At 52.4% G+C, this 19610-nt stretch overlaps 1 protein-coding gene across 5 annotated transcripts; it reads right to left on the reverse strand.

Moving 5' to 3' along the window:
* Positions 1 to 196: 196 nt before the first annotated feature.
* Positions 197 to 18958, reverse strand: FAM76A (family with sequence similarity 76 member A). Of its 5 annotated transcripts, XR_004360815.1 has the most exons (11): positions 18842 to 18956; positions 17379 to 17443; positions 16571 to 16625; positions 15923 to 16075; positions 14849 to 15006; positions 14355 to 14441; positions 13565 to 13696; positions 8338 to 8473; positions 7803 to 7904; positions 6109 to 6541; positions 197 to 207 (listed from the first exon to the last, which is right to left on the reverse strand). XR_004360815.1 is itself a non-coding variant. In XM_032710137.1 (10 exons), exons 1-10 carry the CDS (start codon positions 18920 to 18922, stop codon positions 6455 to 6457), a joined length of 1056 nt encoding a protein of 351 aa, XP_032566028.1. In that variant the 5' UTR covers positions 18923 to 18956; the 3' UTR covers positions 4489 to 6454. The 5 variants fall into 5 exon arrangements, 4 of the variants coding, with proteins under 4 accessions (XP_032566028.1, XP_032566031.1, XP_032566030.1 ...); XM_032710137.1 differs by lacking the exon at positions 197 to 207 and having other exon boundaries at positions 4489 to 6541; XM_032710139.1 differs by lacking the exons at positions 197 to 207; positions 6109 to 6541 and adding an exon at positions 6800 to 7536.
* Between the last annotated feature and the right edge of the window lie 652 nt (positions 18959 to 19610).

A 19610-nucleotide genomic window follows, 5' to 3' on the forward strand; every position in this document is an offset into this window, starting at 1 on the left:
AAAAAAAAAAGGTGAAAAGAAAAAAAATAAGAACAATAAAGAAAAAAAAAATTGAAAGAAAGGGGGGAAAAAAACCCACCCCCACAAGCACGGGCAGCCCCAGACACAGCACTGGTACTGCTCTGGCACTGCCTGACAGCCCGACACGGCAAAGTCCAGCAAATGGGAATTGCTGCACAAACAACTCCGGGTTTGCCTGGCAACAGCCTCCTCCAGCTCTGTCCTGAGCTCCTGCCAACAAAGGGAACATGTCAGAGCCCCACGGCCAGCACAGCCACAGCAGCCCCCGCAGGGAGGGAGCACATCCCAGTTTCAGATGTCCCTGGTCACTGCTCCTCGTCCTTGTCCCCTTCCCGGGGCTATTTTTAGGGTGTTTCGCAAACACGAGGCTGTTTTTTTAGGGTGTTTTGCACCGAGGGTGTGGGGTCTGTGTGGCTCTGGCCACCCCGAGGTTTCTGCTTCTCTTCTGCCACCTGTGTCACTTCAGAGGCACAATTTGGGGGGTTCATTGCAGCTGCTCTCGGGGGGACCTGGCCCTGCACTGCCCTGGGGCTGGAGGGGCTGCTGCAGCCTCTGTCCCCTCGGTCCAGCTCCAGCAGCAGCTCCTTTGGCCCTGGACACAGAGAAGCTGTGGCTGCCCCATCCCTGCAAGTGTCCAGGGCCAGGCTGGATGGGGCTTGGAACAACCTGGGCTGGTGGAAGGTGTCCCTGCCCATGGCAGGAGGTGGAACAGGATGAGCTTTAGGGTCCCTTCCAACCCAAACCATTCCATGGTGATTCTGTGATTCCCCCTGAGGCCGCAGCTCTGTGTTTGCTCTGGCTGAACACGTCAGCCTGGAGTGGAAAATCCATCTCTTCCTCTGCAGCACTGAAGGTAACACAGTGTAAGCAAAGCAGGGCAGGGGGGCTGCCTCTGTTCCCCCCTTTCTGCCCCCCAAAAAGCTCTGGCTATGAGGGGGACAGGCTGAGATGGACCTGGGCACCGCAGAGCTGGGGAGTGTGTCAGGCCCTGATCCAGCTGGAGATGCTGCCAAGTATTTAATACAAAAATATCCCATCAGAAGACACGGAGGGCTGTGCCAGGAGGATATTTATCCCTGTGTGCTGAGCAGGGGCAGGAGGGGCAGAGCGTGGCTGGGTGGGCACTAACCCATGTCCCAAAGTGCCACATCCACAGGGCTTTTAAACCCCTCCAGGGGTGGGGACTCCAACAGTGCCCTGGGCAGCTGTGCCAGGGCTGGACAACCCTTTCCATGGGGAAATTTTCCCAGTATCCAACCCGACCCTCCTCTGACGCAACTTGAGGCCGTTCCTTCTCCTCCTGTCCCTTGTTCCCTGGGAGCAGAGCCCGACCCCCCCTGGCTCCCCCCTCCTGTCAGGGAGCTGCAGAGCCAGAAGGTCCCCCCTGAGCCTCCTTTTCTCCAGGCTGAGCCCCCCCAGCTCCCTCAGCTGCTCCAGCCCCTTCCCCAGCTCCGTTCCCTTCCCTGGACACACCAAATCCATTTCAAGTCCTTTTCCCACCAGCCTCACTCAGAGCACTTGACATCTCTTCCCCTTTTTGTCCCACTTTGAGCTCATTCCTCCAGGAAATACAACTGCAGGAGGGTTTTCCACACTGGCTGATTCCCAGCCAGGCTCGTTACAATATTAACGGGAAAAGGGTGGCAAGGGAGAGGCAAAACTTCCTCGAGAACAAACCCAAGCCCCTGTTTCCAGAAACAGCAATCCTGGGAAACACACACAAGAGCAGGTAATTACTTGGGGATTGACAGAGCCCTGGTCATCATCCTGCTGACTGGACAAGCCTGGTGCTCCAGGAGAGCTAAACAGGAAGGGAAGGCCGATTGCTCAAGGTGTGTCACCCCAGAGCAAGGTTGGCTGGGGACAACGCCTGCCTTTTGTCACCAGCCAGCAGTTTTGGGCAGCCCAGACCCCCCCAGACTCACTGGGGCTTGGTGGGCTGGAAGAAGGAAGCCCAGAGCACTCGTGGAGAAGGGAATTGGAATCATGAAACAGTTCAGGTTGGAAAAGATCTTTTAGATCATCGAGGCCAATTGTCCCCCCAGCACTGCCAAGACCACCACTGTCCCATGTCCCCAAGTGCCACATCCACAGGGCTTTTAAAGCCCTCCAGGGATGGGGACTCCACCACTGCCCTGGGCAGCTGTGCCAGGGCTGGACAACCCTCTCCTTGGAGAAATTTTCCCTGATATCCAACCTAAACTTCCCCTGGCACAGCTTGAGGCTGTTCCCTCTTATTTCCTCCACAGCTGCCCCGTTTGGAGCTGTGGAGGGTCAGTGATTCCCAAGGCAGGGAAGGCAGGTGGATGTGGCTTTGGCAGCATAAACACATTAGGAACAGTGGTTTGTACTGGTCTGTACTGGTGAGTGATCCCTGTTGCTCTGGGAACAGCAGCAGGAGGGAGCTGTTATCCCCACGTGCTCTGGGAGCTGGATGTAGGTGAGGGGGGTCACAGCCAAAACACCTTTGGACTCCTGGGCCAACTCTGGTTTTCCTGGAAGAAGACAAAGGGCAGCTGAGTATTCTTCATGGAAATCTCATGGAAAGAGGGCAAAGCTCCATGACAAAGGAGTAGATCTCAGTGGCTGTGTCAGCTGGACCCCTTAACCCAGATCAGGAGCAACAATCAACACTTCCCATCCCTAAAACCCCAATTCCTCACTTCCCTCACCTCTGGAACAGGCCTTGTGCTCTCCTCTCCTGCCTCAGCCACCAAACACAAGTCACTAAAAACTTCATAAGATTTGAAAATCCTCAGGGTTGGCTTTTTTAAAGACAATTTTGAAGCCTGTTGCCCCCAGGTCGTGCTGAGCCAGCACTCCCAGAAAACCCAGGAATTAGGGAGGAGTGGAAGGGAGAGTGTTTGTGGGTAATTACCAGCTGGTTAAATTGGTTTAATTCTGCTGCAGGTTCAATCCTGCTGTGGGTTCAACTCTTCTGTCAAGCTGCAGAAGAGTTTACATTCATTTCCATACTGAAGTTTCAGATCCTTGCCCTGGGCCCTGCAAGTTTGGAAGGGAAATATTTATTCAAGTAATTACTTAAAAAAACCAAAATCTAATCCTCCTGGTTGGCAGAGCTCAGGAAATGCTTTGCAAGAGGGTTTTGTCGTGCCCTGAAAACCCAACCACCTCCAGCACCCCAGGGCAGCACTTTGGCTTCTTGGAGCTTCTGGATCTTCAAGAGGGATTTCTGCTGGAAGCAGGTGAGGGGCAGCCAAACCTCAGCTCATGGAATGGGCAAAAACACTGACCAAAAAACTGGAATTCTCAATTTTGACTCTGATTTGATCACTAGCATGTGGCTGAGATCAGTCTGGAATATGAGCAACCTGGTTTAGTGGAAGGTGTCCCTGCCCAGGGCAGGGGGTGGAACTGGATGGGCTTTAAGGTTCCTTCCAACCCAAATCATTCCATGATTCTAAGAAACCTGGGATGAGAACCCTGCCCAGTGCACACCATCAACCTCTGGCATGAGATGCCAAAGAAACTGAAGGAATAACACAGAGACTGGAAGAACAACATGATGAGGAAGATTTCACAGAAACTGTTTTTCTTCACTGCATTTAACTCTCCATTTGGGCGTTTGTCACAATTAATGATTCCCAGAAAAGGGGAATGTTTTTCGTGTGCAACTCCAGGTTTTAAAAAAAAAAAATCATACAGAAATTGCATTTTGAGCTGGAAAAGCTGCTGTGGGGTTTCCAACAGAGCCAGGGTTTGCCTTTTCCCACCCTGGGAACAGACATCCAAGGCTGTGGCAGCTCCTTGGCCTGGAGTGCTGCTCCTCTTCCCAGGATCCTGCACCCACAGCACAAAGAAAGCACAAAACGAGCCTTGTGGGTCCCTTCCAACTCAGGATATTCCATGATTCCATGAAAATTCTGAACTACACTCCCACCAGGACCTGGGGGGGGGGGGGGGCATTTCCCAATGGAAATCTCTGGGGAGGTTTTTGGAAATCTCTGGGGAGGTTTTTGCCCTCCCAAATTTCTGCTGGAAAATTGGAAGCTTTAAAAAAAACAACCAGCACCGAAACCCCACATTTTCCCCCCCCCAGATTTATGGCTGAGGGAAAGACTTTAGAGACACACAGGGGGGTTCACTCACCTCATGTCTTAAAAAGAAACAACTCCCTTATCCTCACGTTTTGTTTTTCCTGCTATTGTTTCCCAGCTCTGTCTTTGTGTGCTCGGGGAAGAAAATAGGGAATAAATCTTGGATACAGCTGGATGGGTCCTGGGAAGCTGGATGTAACCAAGTAACAGGGCTCCTAGCAACAGGCTTGATGGGAGGATTTAAAGATAGAAAGAAAAGTAGGAGCAAAGCAAACAATGGGAAAACGCCGACTCCTTCCCAGATAAATCAGCTCCAGGCAGGGGGAAAGGTGTTTTGGTTTTTCCTTTTTGTTTGGTTTTTTTTTTTTGTTTGTTTTTTAAAGCAAACAGAAATTCCGAGCCGCAGATGAAGGGGTTTGGTGTTTGGTTTTTTTTTTTTTTTTTTGTTTTGTTTTGTTTTGTTTTTTTTTTAAACCACTTTTACAGGTGTCAGTTTGTACAAATCCAAGCGTCCCTCGAAAACCCGGGTTGTTACAAACATACAAAGAAACGATGTTTGGGTGCTACAAATCAGCTACACCACGGTGGGAGAGCGATTCCTCACGATTAAAAACCCCCAGCGAATGGTATTTACAGGGCCCTTCTCTCCCTCTTTATTTTTTTTTTGGTTTTTTTTTTGTTTGTTTTTTTTTGTTTTTAAATTTCTGTGTCTCGAGGGGAAGCAAGGGAAAAAAAAAAGCGAAGCCCCCCTCCCTCCCCCGTTAAAAAAACCCAAACAAAAACTCCCCCCAGTGCACCTCGTTTGTCTAAAAAGTATAAAATTGGGTGAGTTTTTCTTTCCTGCTGTCACACTCTCGGTGAAGTGTGACAAGTTCTGGTTCTGCTTGTTTTCACGGCAGAGGTCTCTTAGAAAAACCATTAAAAAAAAAAAGAAAAAAAGAAGAAGAAAAAAAACTACATGGCAGTGTCCAATGAAAACGTGCTCCTTCCGTGCCAGAAGCCAACATCATCCCAAAAAAAGTGCCTTTTGAGTAAAATCAACTTTAGTAACATATAAAAAAAAAACCAACCCACAAGAGGGTGAAAAAAATAAAAATAATAATCACAAGCTCTATTTAAAAGCTTCATCAAAGCCCTGATGGAGCAGCCACCCTGCAGCAAAAGGATGAGTTCTCTTACCTGCCTTCACTCCCTGCTCGGGGGTCTCCAAGCCCTGAGATGTTTCTCCACCCCCTGCCCTGATTTTAGGATGCCAAGGAGCTCCTGCCAGCCTGGAGCTTCCCCTCCAAGTGCTTTTTTTCCACCAAAAGAGGCGCCTGGGGGGCCCCAGCCCAGCTGGCCTGGCTGGAAGGGTCAGTGGTGGCTGTGCTGTTTTGGGGCAGCACATCCCTGGTACAGGGAACTCTCATAGCCCTTTGATCCTGCTGGTTTGGAATCAGCAGTGAGAAAAATCCCTGGAGAACCCCCCCTCCCAAAAAAAAAACCCACTCCCTGGCTCAGGTGGCTGCCTGAGTAAGTGCTTTCCTGGAGCCAAGCTGGCCCCTGCATCTGGAAGGGGCAGGGAAAAGGGGGGAGAAGAGGGATCACACCACACTGCAGAAGTCATCGAAGCCCCAAAGGTCACCACGTGACCAGGGCGCTGGTGGGGGGAATTTGGGATGGGTTTGGGGCTGTATCATTCCACTCTGGCTCCCAACCCAAAAGCTCTCATCAGAAAAACAAGGGAACACAAAACCAGGCAGTTTGGTCTGTCGAGTTGACAGAGAAAAGAAGAAAAAAAAAAATCCCAAAAACAAAACACACACACACAAAAAAAAGAAATCTTCCAAGATAAATACACAGCCCCCATTTTGGGAGCATATTCCAAAAAAAAAAAACTGGATCAACCGTTGTCAGCAGTGGCACAACCTCCCAGGAACATCTGTTGGGCTGGTGAGTTCTCGGCTCCCTTTTGAAGAGGGAACAGCTCAAGGGGAAAAAAGAATCCAGCTCCCACCACACCCAGCTCCCGCTTTATCTGTGGAACAACAATTCCCTCGCAGCAGCAGGCTGGGAACCAGCAAGGAGCCCCTAATGCAGCAGGTTCCTGTTTGCTCATGGAAAGGGCTGGCAGTGGTAGCAACTGGCTAGGGAAAGATTTCTCCCAGAAAACAGTACTTCAGGGGGGGATTTAGGAAGGCCTGGGACCTCTCCCTGTGGATGGAAACCGGCCACGCTCGAGCATGCTGTCGGAAGGCAACACACATCAGGAATTCCCATGGAGTCCACGGCAGTGGGACAGTGACAACACGGAGGTTTTGGCTTCCAGGGATCCAGCGGGTCTCCCAGACTCCTTGGCTAATGCTGGGGAAAGCTCCCAGACTGGGGGGTTGGCTTTAAGGGGAGGTTATTGCTCCCGACTTCTCCGGCTTTTTGCCTTTCGACAGGGCAGCCGCTTGCTTCAGGAGTTCTCTGTTCTTGGCCTGGGAACAGGGAAAAGGGGGGTTTAAGGGTATGGATCATCAGCAGCTCTTGGGTTCCCAGAATTGCCTGGGCAGGAGCTGCTGGCATCCTGCACAGAGATGGAAAAGGAGGCAGATGTTGAGCTCACCTCTGACCACCTAGAAGGGGCTCTCCCATCCCAGCCCCCCCCGAAAGGACAAAGATAAAACATTAAAACCTGAGAGCCTGGTCAGAAAAGGATCCATATGAACAATTCAAGGCACCTACAGTACACTCTGAGAGGATTTGAGCTTTTATTCTGGAATCAGTGAAACTTCCAGAGCCCCAGCCAATACCAGCAGAGAACACTTGGACACCAGAGATCAGGGCAGTCCCAGCCAGAGCTGAGCCCAACATGGAAAAATCCCCAGGAGAGGCAGGTGGCTGGGACACAACTGCTCCTGGAGCTGATGCTTCCTTCTCCTCCCTCACAGGGAGCAGGAAGCACAGCCAGCCCTCTCCACACCACACACAGATGTTCCAGCCTTCAGCCAGGCAGAAGGATGAGCATGGTCAAGGGGATATCACAGGCACCAGCACTCTGACAGCAGCTGGAGGCTCCAAAACCTGCCCTGCACTGGGATACTTCCCCGGGAATGTTGGATGGAGGAGGGGCTCTTTCCTCAGAGGCAATAGAAGCCTTTTGTCTCACCCCCTCCCACCTCTCATCGCTGGGGCTTTAGATCTTTATATACCCAGAGTAATTAAAGGGTGCAAAGTTCATTTCTCTGTCTGATTTCTCCCCCTTTGACCTGATCCCTTCCATGGCCCAGGCTATTCATGCTGATAATTGCTGTGTCTCCACAGCCCTGGCAAAAATCCTGCTCTCCCTGTTCCCTCCAGCTCAGGGACTTCTTTATTTGGACTAGAGAGATACAGGAACTGCCAATTGTTCCTTTGTTCTCCCTCCTTACTGGTCACACCAATCACAAGGAGGCGATTTAGAGGTGCAGGGAGCTCACAAAGGTTCTGCAGGCTGGAAAAACAAGCTCAAACCTGATTTTGGCAATAGGTAAAATGAGTTTGATGGTTTCAGTCTAGTCCACGAGGGACACAACACAGCACTTTACGACACAGTAAGTGTGAATGGAGGTTGGAATGCAGTGCAGAGGCTGTAGGATAGGGATGAGAAGGATTAACAGAGCCGTGTGTGCAGGAGCTCACGGGGTGTTGTGATCAGGAGTGTCCTCAGTCACTCCCAGATAAAGCACAGCCCAGCAAATTGACCCAAGAGTGTGTCACCTGTAACTGCTCCATGACCTCCTTGTGTGTCTTCTCCATCTGGTTCATCTTTGCCCTCATCTGTGATTCCTGGTACTGCAGGTCGGCTTTCAGCTCCGTGATCTGGGGAGAAACCAGGAAGGAGCAAGGGAGCTGGAAGAGGCAATGAATTCCCTCCCCCCAGACGCTCCCTGCCACGGAAAACACCTCTGCAGAAGGTGTGTGAGACTGGCTGAGGTCAGAGACGTGCTGGGGGAGTGCAAGCACACCAGAACCGTGTCCCTGAGCAGCACAGGGACTGCAAGCAGCAGCATGTTCACTCCCAGTCTTGCCCACACACAGAGGTCTCCAAGAGAGTGGTCAGGAAGTGACCCTTTCTGAAATGAGATCTCCTGGGTGGGTCCAGAGAGCCTCTTGGCTTTGGACAGGAGACAGCCTGCAAACAGCCAGACATGCTCTTGCTCACTCCAAGATAAAAAGCCAGGCTCTGTCTTGGAGTGTGATCTGTGAGAACATTCCAGCCTGCTGGGGGGGGGAAGCAAGACAAGGGCTGTACCTTCTTCTCCTTCTCCAGAATCATCTGATCCTTCTGGTGCAGCATCTTTTTTAAAGTAGCCACTTCCTCCTTCAGCTGGGCAATGATGACAAAGTGGTCGGTGCCAGGGGAGTCCAGGGCGAGGTCTGGAGAAAAGCTGCAGCAAAGAACAGGGAGAGGCTCTCAGCACAACCCTCATTTCCACTGAGTCAGGGGAAACTCCCACGGATGCATTCGGATGGGAATCGTTTCAGGATCCTTCAGGATCCTTTTCTGAACCAAAGAGCTGAAGACAGCAATCAGAGAAATACTGAAACTTTCATGATCCCTCTGGAACTCCTCTGCTCACAGGCAGTCCTTGGATGCACCGCAGAACTTCCCACTGAATGTAAACAAACATTCTGGCAGGGAGGGGACATGAAAGAGAAACAAATAACGCCCAAGTTCAACAAACACAGCAAAGGGAACAGCTAAATTGAAGTCAGCACTGTCCTCAGCAGGAAAAAGGGGTAAAAAACATGCTGGACTTTGTATTTTGGTTCTGCCACGGTAAAGCAATTTAGGGAGAAGCTTCATTATCTCAGAGCAGGAAAAACTCTCTGGGAAGACAGAGAAATAGCTGAGCACATCACCTGTACACCACCAGGTCTCTAATCATAAACAACCAGCTGGGGACTTATCTGGACTGGTAAATCACAAACCTCCCTACGAGACACTCAGTGACCCGGGGCAGCCACACACAGTCCTGTGCTGCAGGAATATTCTGGATCATAAGATACCACAAGCTGCAGCCACAGGCCCAGGGAGCTCACCCGGTTTTTCCCTGTCCTCTGTTCCACCCCTAAGGCTGGTTTTTATCTCCTAAGAGGGCAGTGCACTCCCAGCCACACACACACCTGAAATTGCTGTATAAAAACTGAGCAGCAATAAGACAACAAAGCCTAACCTAGAAGACGGACTTCAGGTCTGGCTGTTATCAGATAAACAAAGATAAATCGCCAGGGTCACCTGACTCTTTTTTTTTTTAAAGCCTCCGGAGTAGGTCATCACTGAGCTCTAAAGCTGGGAGCTGCAGCAGGGTGTGGCAGGCACGTGTGGAAGGCACGGTCTGAACCCAAAATTCTGCCTCTCTCAAGGATGTTTCCACCTCTGAGCTTTCAGTTCCCCACCAAGGCAGAGAGTACCCACTGCTCACCTCACATGGGGTCTCCTCTAGTGCCTGGAAACGATCCATTTCCTAATTAAAAGCACAGCCTGCTTTGACTGGGCTCGTATAGCCAGGGGATGTGGCAGGAGAAAGGCTCCTTCCCCCACTGTGCTGGGGATCTACAGAGGGGAACTAAGCAGAGGCAGCTTCCCAGATCTGAGAGTCAGAGGATGGCCCTGAGGCGCTGGGAAAGAAAGCTTGGCAAAGGAAAACTCGGGACTGAGGGGCTGCAGGAGACAGCCCACGGTGGAGGAGCCTGGCATGGCTAAAACATGCTGACAGCAGAGCCCACACCGAGATGCAGCAGCACTCTGGGCACGCTGGATCCATTTTAAAACTGTTCCCAAGTAGTTTTCCCAAGTGCAGGCTGTGCAGGATGATGGTGGGAGCTCCATCACCTTCCTGTGTGCAAGCACGTTACCAACAGCAGCTCTGATTTCCCACTCAGTGCAAATATGCTGGGGAGGAGAGAGAGAAATCAAAAAATCCCCAGCTCCACGGAGAAAAAAAAGGCTTCCTCACCATTCCCTCTGGCTAAAAACAATCCCTTGACACACCATTCCTTTGCCCAGGCACGCTTCCCTCCTGCCGTGCCCTGGGGGGATAAAGAGTGCTGGGAGATGCTCCCATTTCCCTGAGCAGCTCCAGCAGGAAAAAATTCCCTGCTTGGCAGCTCCTGCTGCCCAGCACGTCGTGGAGCAGGGAAGGTGAGAGCCAGCCCTGCCACCCAGTGGGGAGAAGGGACAGGAGGGACACCAACCTTCCACAGAGCACCCACCAGCTGGGAACGAGGGCTTGGAGTTATCAGGGATCCCCTGCTGGGGGGGGGGGGGGGAGATAAAGTATAAATAAATATCAGGCAGGTATTTTCCTGTCCAGTTGCTGCAAAATGCCCCTTCAAATATGTCAAGGTGCTAATTAAAAAAGCAGCTTTTTTTTTTTTTTGATTCCCTCTTCTCTTATATTTTTTAAAGGCTGACAAATGAAAGGTTCCTCTGTCTTTAAGGGAGCAGCCTGAGACTCCAAAACTGGAAGGAAAACTGCCAAATGCAAGTCACTTCATTCCTTTAAAAAACAGATCAAGAACTAAAACAACCAAGCAAAAAAAAAAAAGAAAAAAAAAAGAGCCATATCCTCTACAAATAAACTCAGCATCCCTGCCCCTTGGGATAGGTCGGGGGGCATGTGCTCCCCCTGTTCAAACAGCCGAAAATGCACGTTGCTAATTAAAGGGGAATTGATGAGCTCCCGTTGTTTTCAGTGCAGACAGAGGACAAAAATGGAGCTGTTCCAAAGGCACCTGCCTCTCTATTGACTGGAACAGAAACCAAATTGACTGCCTTAAACTCCACACCTGTTAAATGGCTGAAATTAGGCAAAGCAAATGCCAAGCTTAAGGATTTTGCTATTCAAGTCAGGCTGGCGTGAAGAGGCACAGATCAGGCATGGAACCAGCATCCAGGTTTCACCTCAGACAAAAAGCACCCAGAATACAGCAGCCAGCCCTGGGCCCCCAACACCAGGAGGACCTGGAGCTGCTGGAGCGACTTCAGAGGCCACAGAGATGCTCCAAGGGCTGGAGCCCCTCTGCCCTGGAGCCAGGCTGGGAGAGCTGGAGAAGAGAAGGCTCCAGGGAGGCCTTGGAGCCCCTTCCAGGGCCTAAAGGGGCTCCAGGAGAGCTGGAGAGGGACTGGGGACAAGGGATGGAAGGACAGGACACAGGGAATGGCTTCAAACTGCCAGAGGGCAGGGAGAGATGGGATATTGAGAAGAAATTCTCCCCATCCCTGGAAGTGTCCAAGGCCAGGTTGGGCTAGTGGAAGGGGTCCCTGCCCATGGCAGGGGGGTGGAATGAGATGGGCTTTAATGTTCCTTCCAACCCAAACCATTCTGGGATTCCAAGAAAAACATCTCTCACGCGCAAAACTCCATCCAGGCCAAAGGACCAGCATCTGGACCCACACTCCCCCTACCACCCCAAAAGCCGGTGCAGTTCAGCCCAAGTCCCACAGTTTTAATCTTTTTAAAGCCAGGACTCTTCTATGCAAATGAGAACCTTTTCTATGCAAAATGAGGACCCTTTTACAAGGCAACTTTGCTGCTGAGCACTCTCAGGAACCGCTGCCCTCCCCCAGCCATCAGCGCTGTCGCTGCCTGGTGTTAAAAGCCCGATTTAGCACCTTGTTTGCGGTGAGAGAAGAAGGGGCCACAGCCTGTTCCCTCTGCAGAGCCTGCAGTGTAAAAACACGCGAGGATGGGGACATCAAAACTGCCCAAATCAGGACCAGAAGAGCTCCAGAGGCTGGAGGTGAAGCCAGAGCAGGACTGAGGGGCAGGATTAGTAAGGATTAGTAAGGCCAGGTCTGCTGCAAGATGTGCTGAGAGCACTGTGAGGGAAAACCACCCCCCCCCCGCAGCAGGGCCAGAGCTATTTGCTCCTCCCAGAGCTCCCCCAGGACAAACCATTCAACACCACCCTTTAAATGACTGTTGGGAATCGCCCTGTCCCCACAGCCACAGCCACCGGGAGCAAGAGCCACCCCAAATATGTAAGCAAACACATACAGAGAGAATTCTGTAAGACACAGTAAAGGAATTCCTGTAGTATCCAAAAAGGAGCAACGATTTCAGATAAGCTGGACCTTGTTGGAGGTGTTGCCAAAGTCAACTGAGCTCAAACATGCCCAAATTTTGCCCAGGTGAGGCTGCACCAGAGGTTTGGCTGGAGCCAGGAAACACTGCACAGGAAGGGGGGGCTGCTCTCAGCAGTGAGGAGGTGCTGGTTGTGTCACCCCACTCCCCACTGTGCTGCTGCAGACCCCAACCCCACGCCCAGGCTCTGCCCCAAACTCCAGGCTGACTCTGGGGAGGACAATCTTACAGAAAATAGTGTAAATGGGGAGGGGTTTAGGGGTTCATCCTCACAAAAAAAAAAAACCAAAACAACCTCAGGAACTCCAAAACCCCATTCAAAGAACCCCCATTATTATTCCACTCAAGACACATGTGTCTATTTAAGGCAGCTGCAGCTCTTGCCTTTTCTGCAGCACGTTGCTGGAGCTCTTTAGTTGCTAAATTTACACTCAGTTTGTTACTGGGATTCATCAAAAAAAAAAAAAAAAAAGTCTGTAGCAAGGCCCACAGCCTTGGCAGGAGCCAGACTGACAACATCTGACACGAGAGCAGGAAGGAGGCACTTGATTGCTCCAATCCATGCTCCTGTTTCCTAAAGGAATGGCTTGAGCAACCCCAGAGCACAGGACATTTCAGGGTTTGGGGGTTTTTAAGCCAGCAGGGCTGTTACAGGGAGTTATGAGATCTCAGCCCAGGATTTAATGGGGAGATAAAAACACTTGGTGCTGTCCTACAGCCTCTCTAGAGGGAAAGCTGCAGCAGGACTGAAGGGCTGCCCCAGTTCTACCAGCAACCTGTGTCCAGCCTCTCCTTTGGCTCTGAAGGGAGCTGAAGGGAGCTGAATTCTGACCCCTCTGTGCTCAGCCACGGCTCCCAAGCTATATTTAATCCTTAAATTTTTTCAGCTTTTTAGTTACAACACTGCTCAGGTGGTAAATGGTCTTGCAGACCACTCTGTGGGAGCCACTGCCCTACAAAATCACTGGAGGTCTATTTTATAGAATCATGAAATGGTTTGGGTTGGAAGGGACTTAAAGAAGATCTTGTTCCACCCTCTGCCATGGGCAGGGACACCTTCCACTAGCCCAGGTTGCTCCAAGCCCCATCCCACCTGGCCTTGGACACTTCCAGGGATGAGGTATTTCCCATGGGAGCATTTCAGACATCAACACTGACTGGGTGTCAACAGCATCTATAGGAGAGATTTGCTCTGTGATCTCAGGGACATTCAAGGCAGGTGGTGGTGAATTAATTACCAGGGGCTTTACCAGACCCTTTGGCACTAACTACGCTCTGGTCCATGCTCCCAAATCCCTGCTGTTTAGAAAGAGATCCATGGAGAGGGAGAGTTCCCGTGTGTGAGGCAGTTCCCAGGGAGGGAGGGGAGAAAACAACAGGTGATCTCACTTCAGGATGTCAGTGCCTTGAGCAACAGGACAATGGTGGGCCCCGAGAGCCTGTTGGGAAGCAGCCCACTGCGCCAACGTGGACGGGGCCCTCTGGATAAGGGGGCAAAGCATCTCGGGAGAGGAAGGAACGCTGAGAATCAGAGAGGAAAGGCAGGAATGAAAATATGCATGTACAAGACCACAAAAACACAAATCCACCTTAATCTCCTGTTTCTGCTAGTGACCCCCCATCCTGCTGCACAGGCAGCTGGGGACAACGTGAGCCAGCGCTGAGTGTGGCAGCAGAATGGGGTTGGATGCTCTCACAGAATCATGGAATGGTTTGGGTTGAAAGGGACCTTAAAGCTCATTTCATTCCACCCCCCTGCCATGGGCAGAGACACCTTCCACTAGAGCCCAGGTTGCTCCAAGCCCTGTCCAGCCTGGCCTTGGACACTTCCAGGGATGAGGAGTCCACAACATTTCAAGCAAAGCTGTTTGGTTGCTCATCCCTCCCCCAAAGGCAGGAGGGGACATGGGAGGTGGGTCTGGATCCTCTCCTGTCCTCCGAGGGTCTCCCTGCAGGAGCACAAACCCTGCAGGTGCTCAGTACTGTTTTCCTCTTCAAACCTGTGTCTAAATGCCAGGCAACACTGGCCTGCCAGGTTCTAGTACAGCCCCTCGAGGGCCCAAAGCCCGAGATCCCTGCTCTGGCATAAGAGCTTCCTGCTGTTCACACACAACTCTGTCTGAGATAAACTCAGCAAACAAACCCACCCACCCACAATTTCCCCATGTAACAAGCTCACCTGTCACCATTGGCAGATATGGCGTCAAACTTGGCTTTCTTCTTTGGGATTTCATTCTGAATGGAAGAGGTGGATAAGGTTTTCTGGCTGGAAAAAAAAGGAGGAAATTGTATGTCAGAACCTGAATGACTTTCAGTCTAAGACAGAGAGAGGCAGATAAATATTCCCACCCACTTTGATCCCATTAAAACAATATTTCCCGGTGCAAGAAAGAGCGATAAAAAATTCATTCCTTGAAGAGTCGCTGGAGACTAAAAATAAACAGAAAACAATGAGTCAGGCAGAGCAGCACGTGGGTGAAGAACTCCTGCTTAAAAACCTGCATTTTAATCATTGAATTCTACAAATGCCAACTTCCATTGTGTACAAGTTCAGCAAGTCAGATCACTCGGAAGCCCAGGTCTGCAGCACAGCGGGGTTTAAAAACAAGCAAAGCCTGGCTTAGCCAGGTCCTCCTGCACTTAGACAGTGCCCAAAGCCTTCCCCAAGGTTACCTGTTGTAGTGGCTGCCACTGCTGAGCCTGCTGAACTGCTCCTTCTCCTGCAGGCTGGCCCGGGAAGAGCTGCTCAGGTGTTTGCACTGCTCTTTGGTCTTCTGCAGGACCCGTTTGTAGGACAACGTGCACAACCAGCACAGCAGCTTCCCATCCACCTGGAAAGGGAGGGAGAAAGGAGTTTGGGCCTCTTTTTTCCTGCTCATAAAGCAAATAGAGAAAAGGCAAGAAGCACCTTCAGGCTTAAGATCACGTATGAACAAGCAGGGACTCAAAGAGGATCCCCTGGATGGACACCAAACCAGCAAGAGGAGGCTCAGCAGGACAGGGATTATCAGAGCAGCCTCCTAAATGAGGAGATGTTTACAGTCTGCAGGAAGCAGGCCTTGGGAATACAAACATCAGGAATACACACCTCCTACAGAGCACTTAGGGTGTTTAAGCCAAGGCTGTGCAGAAGCCATGGAACGGGTTTCCTGGTGGAGGTAAAACACATCCAGCTCCTTCCAAATATCATTCCCCATCCCTCTCCCCGAGCAGCACCTCGCTTCTCACTCAGAGGCCTCTGCTCCTCTGCCACCCCTTGGGATAAATCTAAGAGATCTTTCTCAGTAGGTCTGGCAGAGGAGCAGGAGGGGCTTAAAAATTAAACAGCTCTAAAGCACAGCAAAGCTCAACTCCCCAGAAACACTCCATAACCAAGGGACAACCCCTTTTGGAACCATGGAATGGTTTGGACTGGAAGGGACCTTAAAGGTCATCCAGTCCCACCCCCTGCCAAGGGCAGGGACACCTTCCACCAGCCCAGGTTGCTCCATGCCCTGTCCAACCTGGCCTTGGACACTCCCAGGGATGGGGCAGCCACAGCTTCTCTGGGCAACCTGTGCCAGGGCCTCCCCACCCTCCCAGGGAACAATTCCTTCCCAATATCCCATCCAACCCTGCCCTCCATCAAGGTGAAGCCGTTCCCCGTTGTCTGATCAGGAATGCTGGAGAAGCCATGAAGGAGATGGGCAGAGGATCACTGTGATGAGCCCTTTCACCTTTCCAGCCTCCTTTTCCACCAGTACTGACCTTCTTCCTGTCGTCCTTCCTGTCGAAGGCACACTGCTGCTTGCACTGCTCACACGAGTGAGGGGGGCCATACTTCTTCTCCGAGTTGGTGCAACGCTGGCACTTGTTTCCAATAAATGCTGCTATGATGTTGCAGTACTGGCAGGGCTTTGGCTTCAAGAAAAAAAACCAGCTGATTAATACATTGCTCCTTCCCCTCCTCCCCATAATTTCTAACTTTTCTTTCCTCACATGACGCTGATCCAGGAGACATAACTCCAGCTGGGTGTACCTATCCATGGCACCCAAGTGCTGTGAAATCTTTAGAAAAACGTCTTAACACCCGAACAGAACCAATCCAAATCTCTATTTCAGACTTCAGACAGGCAGGAAATAAAGATTTATCACTGCTTCCTGCAGCAATCTCAGTCTGTAAGCACACTGCTGTTTCTGCTGGGTATCGAACAGATCATTTCCTGGCCTTAAATGATGCAAAGCTGCTCTTTTTCGGCGCCAAAAGAAGAGAAAAAGTCAAAGCTTCACACTTGAGTGACCTGTGGTATTGATCAGTCATGCTCTTACAGCAGAGCCAGTCCATAAACTGCTCTGGGATTTCAGCAGGATAAAGACAAGAGAGATGAAAGGAAGAGAGGCTCATGAATCACTTACTGTGCCGTAGAGCTTCACGTTCTGAGCACACTTCTTGCATATTGTGTGGGTTTTGCTGTGAAAAAAAACAAAGGGCAGGTCATTCCACTGACACTTCCCGACAGAAAGTGAAACCTCTGTGGTTGGGAATCCCAGGATCCCCGGGTGTGATCCCAGCCTCCCCTCTGCTCCATCTCTGGGACTCAAAGTGCTCTTCCTAACCCCATCTGGCTGAGCAAAAGTTGCCAAAAAGTGGCATCACTAAGAGGTGTCTTTTAATTAAGGCATCCCCAGATGACACCAGTTTTTCTGTCCTTACGAACACAGGGTTTGATCACTGACTAATTGGGAGCAGGAGTGATTCAGCACCACCCTGGAGGATGAGGTTAAGGCAGGTGAGGACAGAAGTGTATTTATCCAGCAAACACAGGAAGGAACACCCCACTTGGCTGTGGGTTTACCAGTCCTCCCTCTGACTTGTCAAAATGCAAAAAGGCAAAAGCCCAGCTGAAGGAAACACGACAGGAAGGAAGTTCTGGGTACCAGAAATCAGGTAAAGAGGAAAATTCGTGGGCAGATGCACCCAGAGCCTTCACTGGAAGATGCATCTGAGCACTGACCAAAAACAAAAGCCGAGCAAAAGGTGTGACCCAAGGGCACTGCAGACACTGGGACTCGCCCAGCAGAGCTTTGAAGGCGGGCAAAGGTCCCCCAAGTATTCCATGGCAGCAATTATGGCTCAGTCAGCAGAGGTGTGGAAGCACTACAGTCACCCAGGTGTGTCTGCTCCACAGGAAACATGGATCTGCCCAGCTGAGCAGGCATTTACCTTTCCTGCTGGAATTCAGTCCTGCAGTAAGTGCATTTAACAATGGGGTGAGCAATCCGGCACTCCTGCAAGGACACAGGTGTTCAGTGAGGTGCAGTGCTGCTCCCACGCTCCCATTCCCCAAATCCCACAGCTCCTGCTGCCCTCCACTCCCAAACGCTTCCTGCCTTTAGTCATGATGGACAAGGAAGGGTGGCAGGGATGTGTCACAGGTGAGCCAGGAGTGAACTGAGATCCATGACCGGGGCTTGTTTGGGCCAGAGCAGGGTCATGGGGTGGCCTGGGCTCCCAGGGCAGGAACACACAATCCTGCCTCAGTTACTCACAGCTCTGCCCTCCAGCAGCTCCTGGTGCCTCCAGCCCTGCTCTCCTCCCATCCTAGCTCTCTCAGGCTCCCCCACACTCACCTGCTTTGCCCCAGAGATCCCACATTACTCCAGTTCCTGCCCCATCTCATCCCTGATTTCATTCTTCCCCACCCAGACTGTGCCCCAAAACCCACCTCCTTCCTTCAAGGTACCATCAGATCTCCCATTTGTGTCCCCAGACCCTCCACACCTCTCTCCTTGCTAAGAGCCTTCCTCACAAACAGCCCTTCAGGTGCCCCCAGGCCTTCCCTCAGGAACAGCCCCCCATTTCCCCCCAATATCCCCGTGACTCCCACTCCAACACCCTCCAAACACCCCCAGCACCCCCAAACTGCCCTCAGGTCCCCCTGACAAACAGTTCCTCTCAGCGGCTCCCCAAATACCCCCCTGACAGCCCCCAGGCTCTATTCCTGTGCTCCAGCCCCTCCAAACCTCTCAAATGTTCCCAGGGCCTCACCTACACTCCCCCCCGCCCACCCCACAGACCCCAAATAGCCTCACAACTCCCCAGTCTCCATAGATACCCCCAGTGCCTCCTCACAAACAGCCCTCAATTACCCTCAGTCCCTCTAAGAGCCCCCAGACCCCTCTAAAACACCCCCTGCCTGCCCTCCCTCACAAACAGCGATCCAAGGGGGAAAAACCCCTCAGCCTCCCCACAACTACCTCACAGACAGCCTCTCCCTCACAAACTACCTCCCCAATTCCCTCATAGACCACCCCCTCCAATTCCCTGACAAGCTGCCCTCCCCAGCCCCCTCACAGACCGCCCCCCATCAGCCTACTCATAAACTGTCCCCCCCAAGCTCCCTCAGTTCCCTCACAACCCCCCACCCTCAGCTCCCTCACAGTTCTCTCACAAGCAGCCCCCCAAAGACCACCCTCCACGATTCCCTGACAAACTGCCCTCGCCAGACTCCCCCATCAGCCCCCTCATAAACAACCCCCCAAGCTCCCTCACTCAGACTGCCCCCCCCAAGTCCCCTCACAGCCCCTCAGTCCCCACACCGCCTCCCCCACGTCCCTCCCAGCCCCCTCAGCGCCCTCCCCCTCAGCTCCCCGACCCTCCGCCCGCTCCCATCCCCAGTCCCGGACCTTGCAGAGCTGCTGTCCCTGGCTGAGCGCCTCGAAGGGGAAGCGCTGGTGGCACTTGGTGCAGGCGTACAGCGCCGCCATCCCGCCGCCCTGCTGACAGGCGCGGCCCCGCCGCCCCGCCCCGCGGGCCCGCCCCGCCCTCGGCCGCCGTCCATTGGTTGCGCGCCGCGTCACTCATGCCGCAGCAGCTTCTGATTGGTTTGAAGTGCCGTCAATCAGGACGGAGGGGCGGGGCGGAGCCTAACGTCACGTGGGAGGGGGCCTGCGGTGATGCAACCGCCCGGCCCCGCGTGACGCGACGCGCGGGGGAGGTCTCGCGAGATTTCGAGCGCGGGGGCGGGAGAACCCGGAAGTGGGGCTGGAATTGAGCTGCTCTTAACTGGGCTGGGACTGGGAATAGGGCTGGGGCTAGGCCAGGGCCGGGGGAAAGGGCTGAGCTGGGAGAAAGACCTGAACTAAACCAGGGCCACAGGAGGGGGCTGGGCCAGAACTGGGAAAAGGAACTGAGCTAAGACAGGAGCAGGAGAAGGGACTGGGCTGGGTCGAGCAGGGCTGGGCCAGGGTTGGAAGAAACACCTGAGCTAAGCCAGGGCCACAGGAAGGGGCTGAGCTGGGCTGGGAGAAGGGGCTGAGCAGGGCCAGGAGAAGGGGCTGAGCAGGGCCAGGGCCAGGCCAAGTGTGGGTGGGTCAAGGGAAGGGGCTGAGCTGGGCTGGACTGGGAGAAAGAACTGAACTAAGCTGGGGCTGTGGGAAAAGATTGAACTGAGCT

This window comes from Chiroxiphia lanceolata, chromosome 24 (genome assembly GCF_009829145.1).
Source record: "Chiroxiphia lanceolata isolate bChiLan1 chromosome 24, bChiLan1.pri, whole genome shotgun sequence".
NCBI classification, from domain to species: Eukaryota; Metazoa; Chordata; class Aves; order Passeriformes; family Pipridae; genus Chiroxiphia; species Chiroxiphia lanceolata.

Excerpts from the sequence above, each read along its gene's own strand:
- FAM76A (XM_032710137.1), bottom strand. The coding sequence starts at position 18,922 with ATGGCGGCGCTGTACGCCTGCACCAAGTGCCACCAGCGCTTCCCCTTC. Across the intron at positions 15,007-15,922 it reads GGAAGGACGACAGGAAGAAG|GTGGATGGGAAGCTGCTGTG; the intron begins GTCAGTACTGGT and ends CTCCCTTTCCAG. Across the intron at positions 13,697-14,354 it reads ATATCTGCCAATGGTGACAG|CGTTCCTTCCTCTCCCGAGA; the intron begins GTGAGCTTGTTA and ends TCTGATTCTCAG.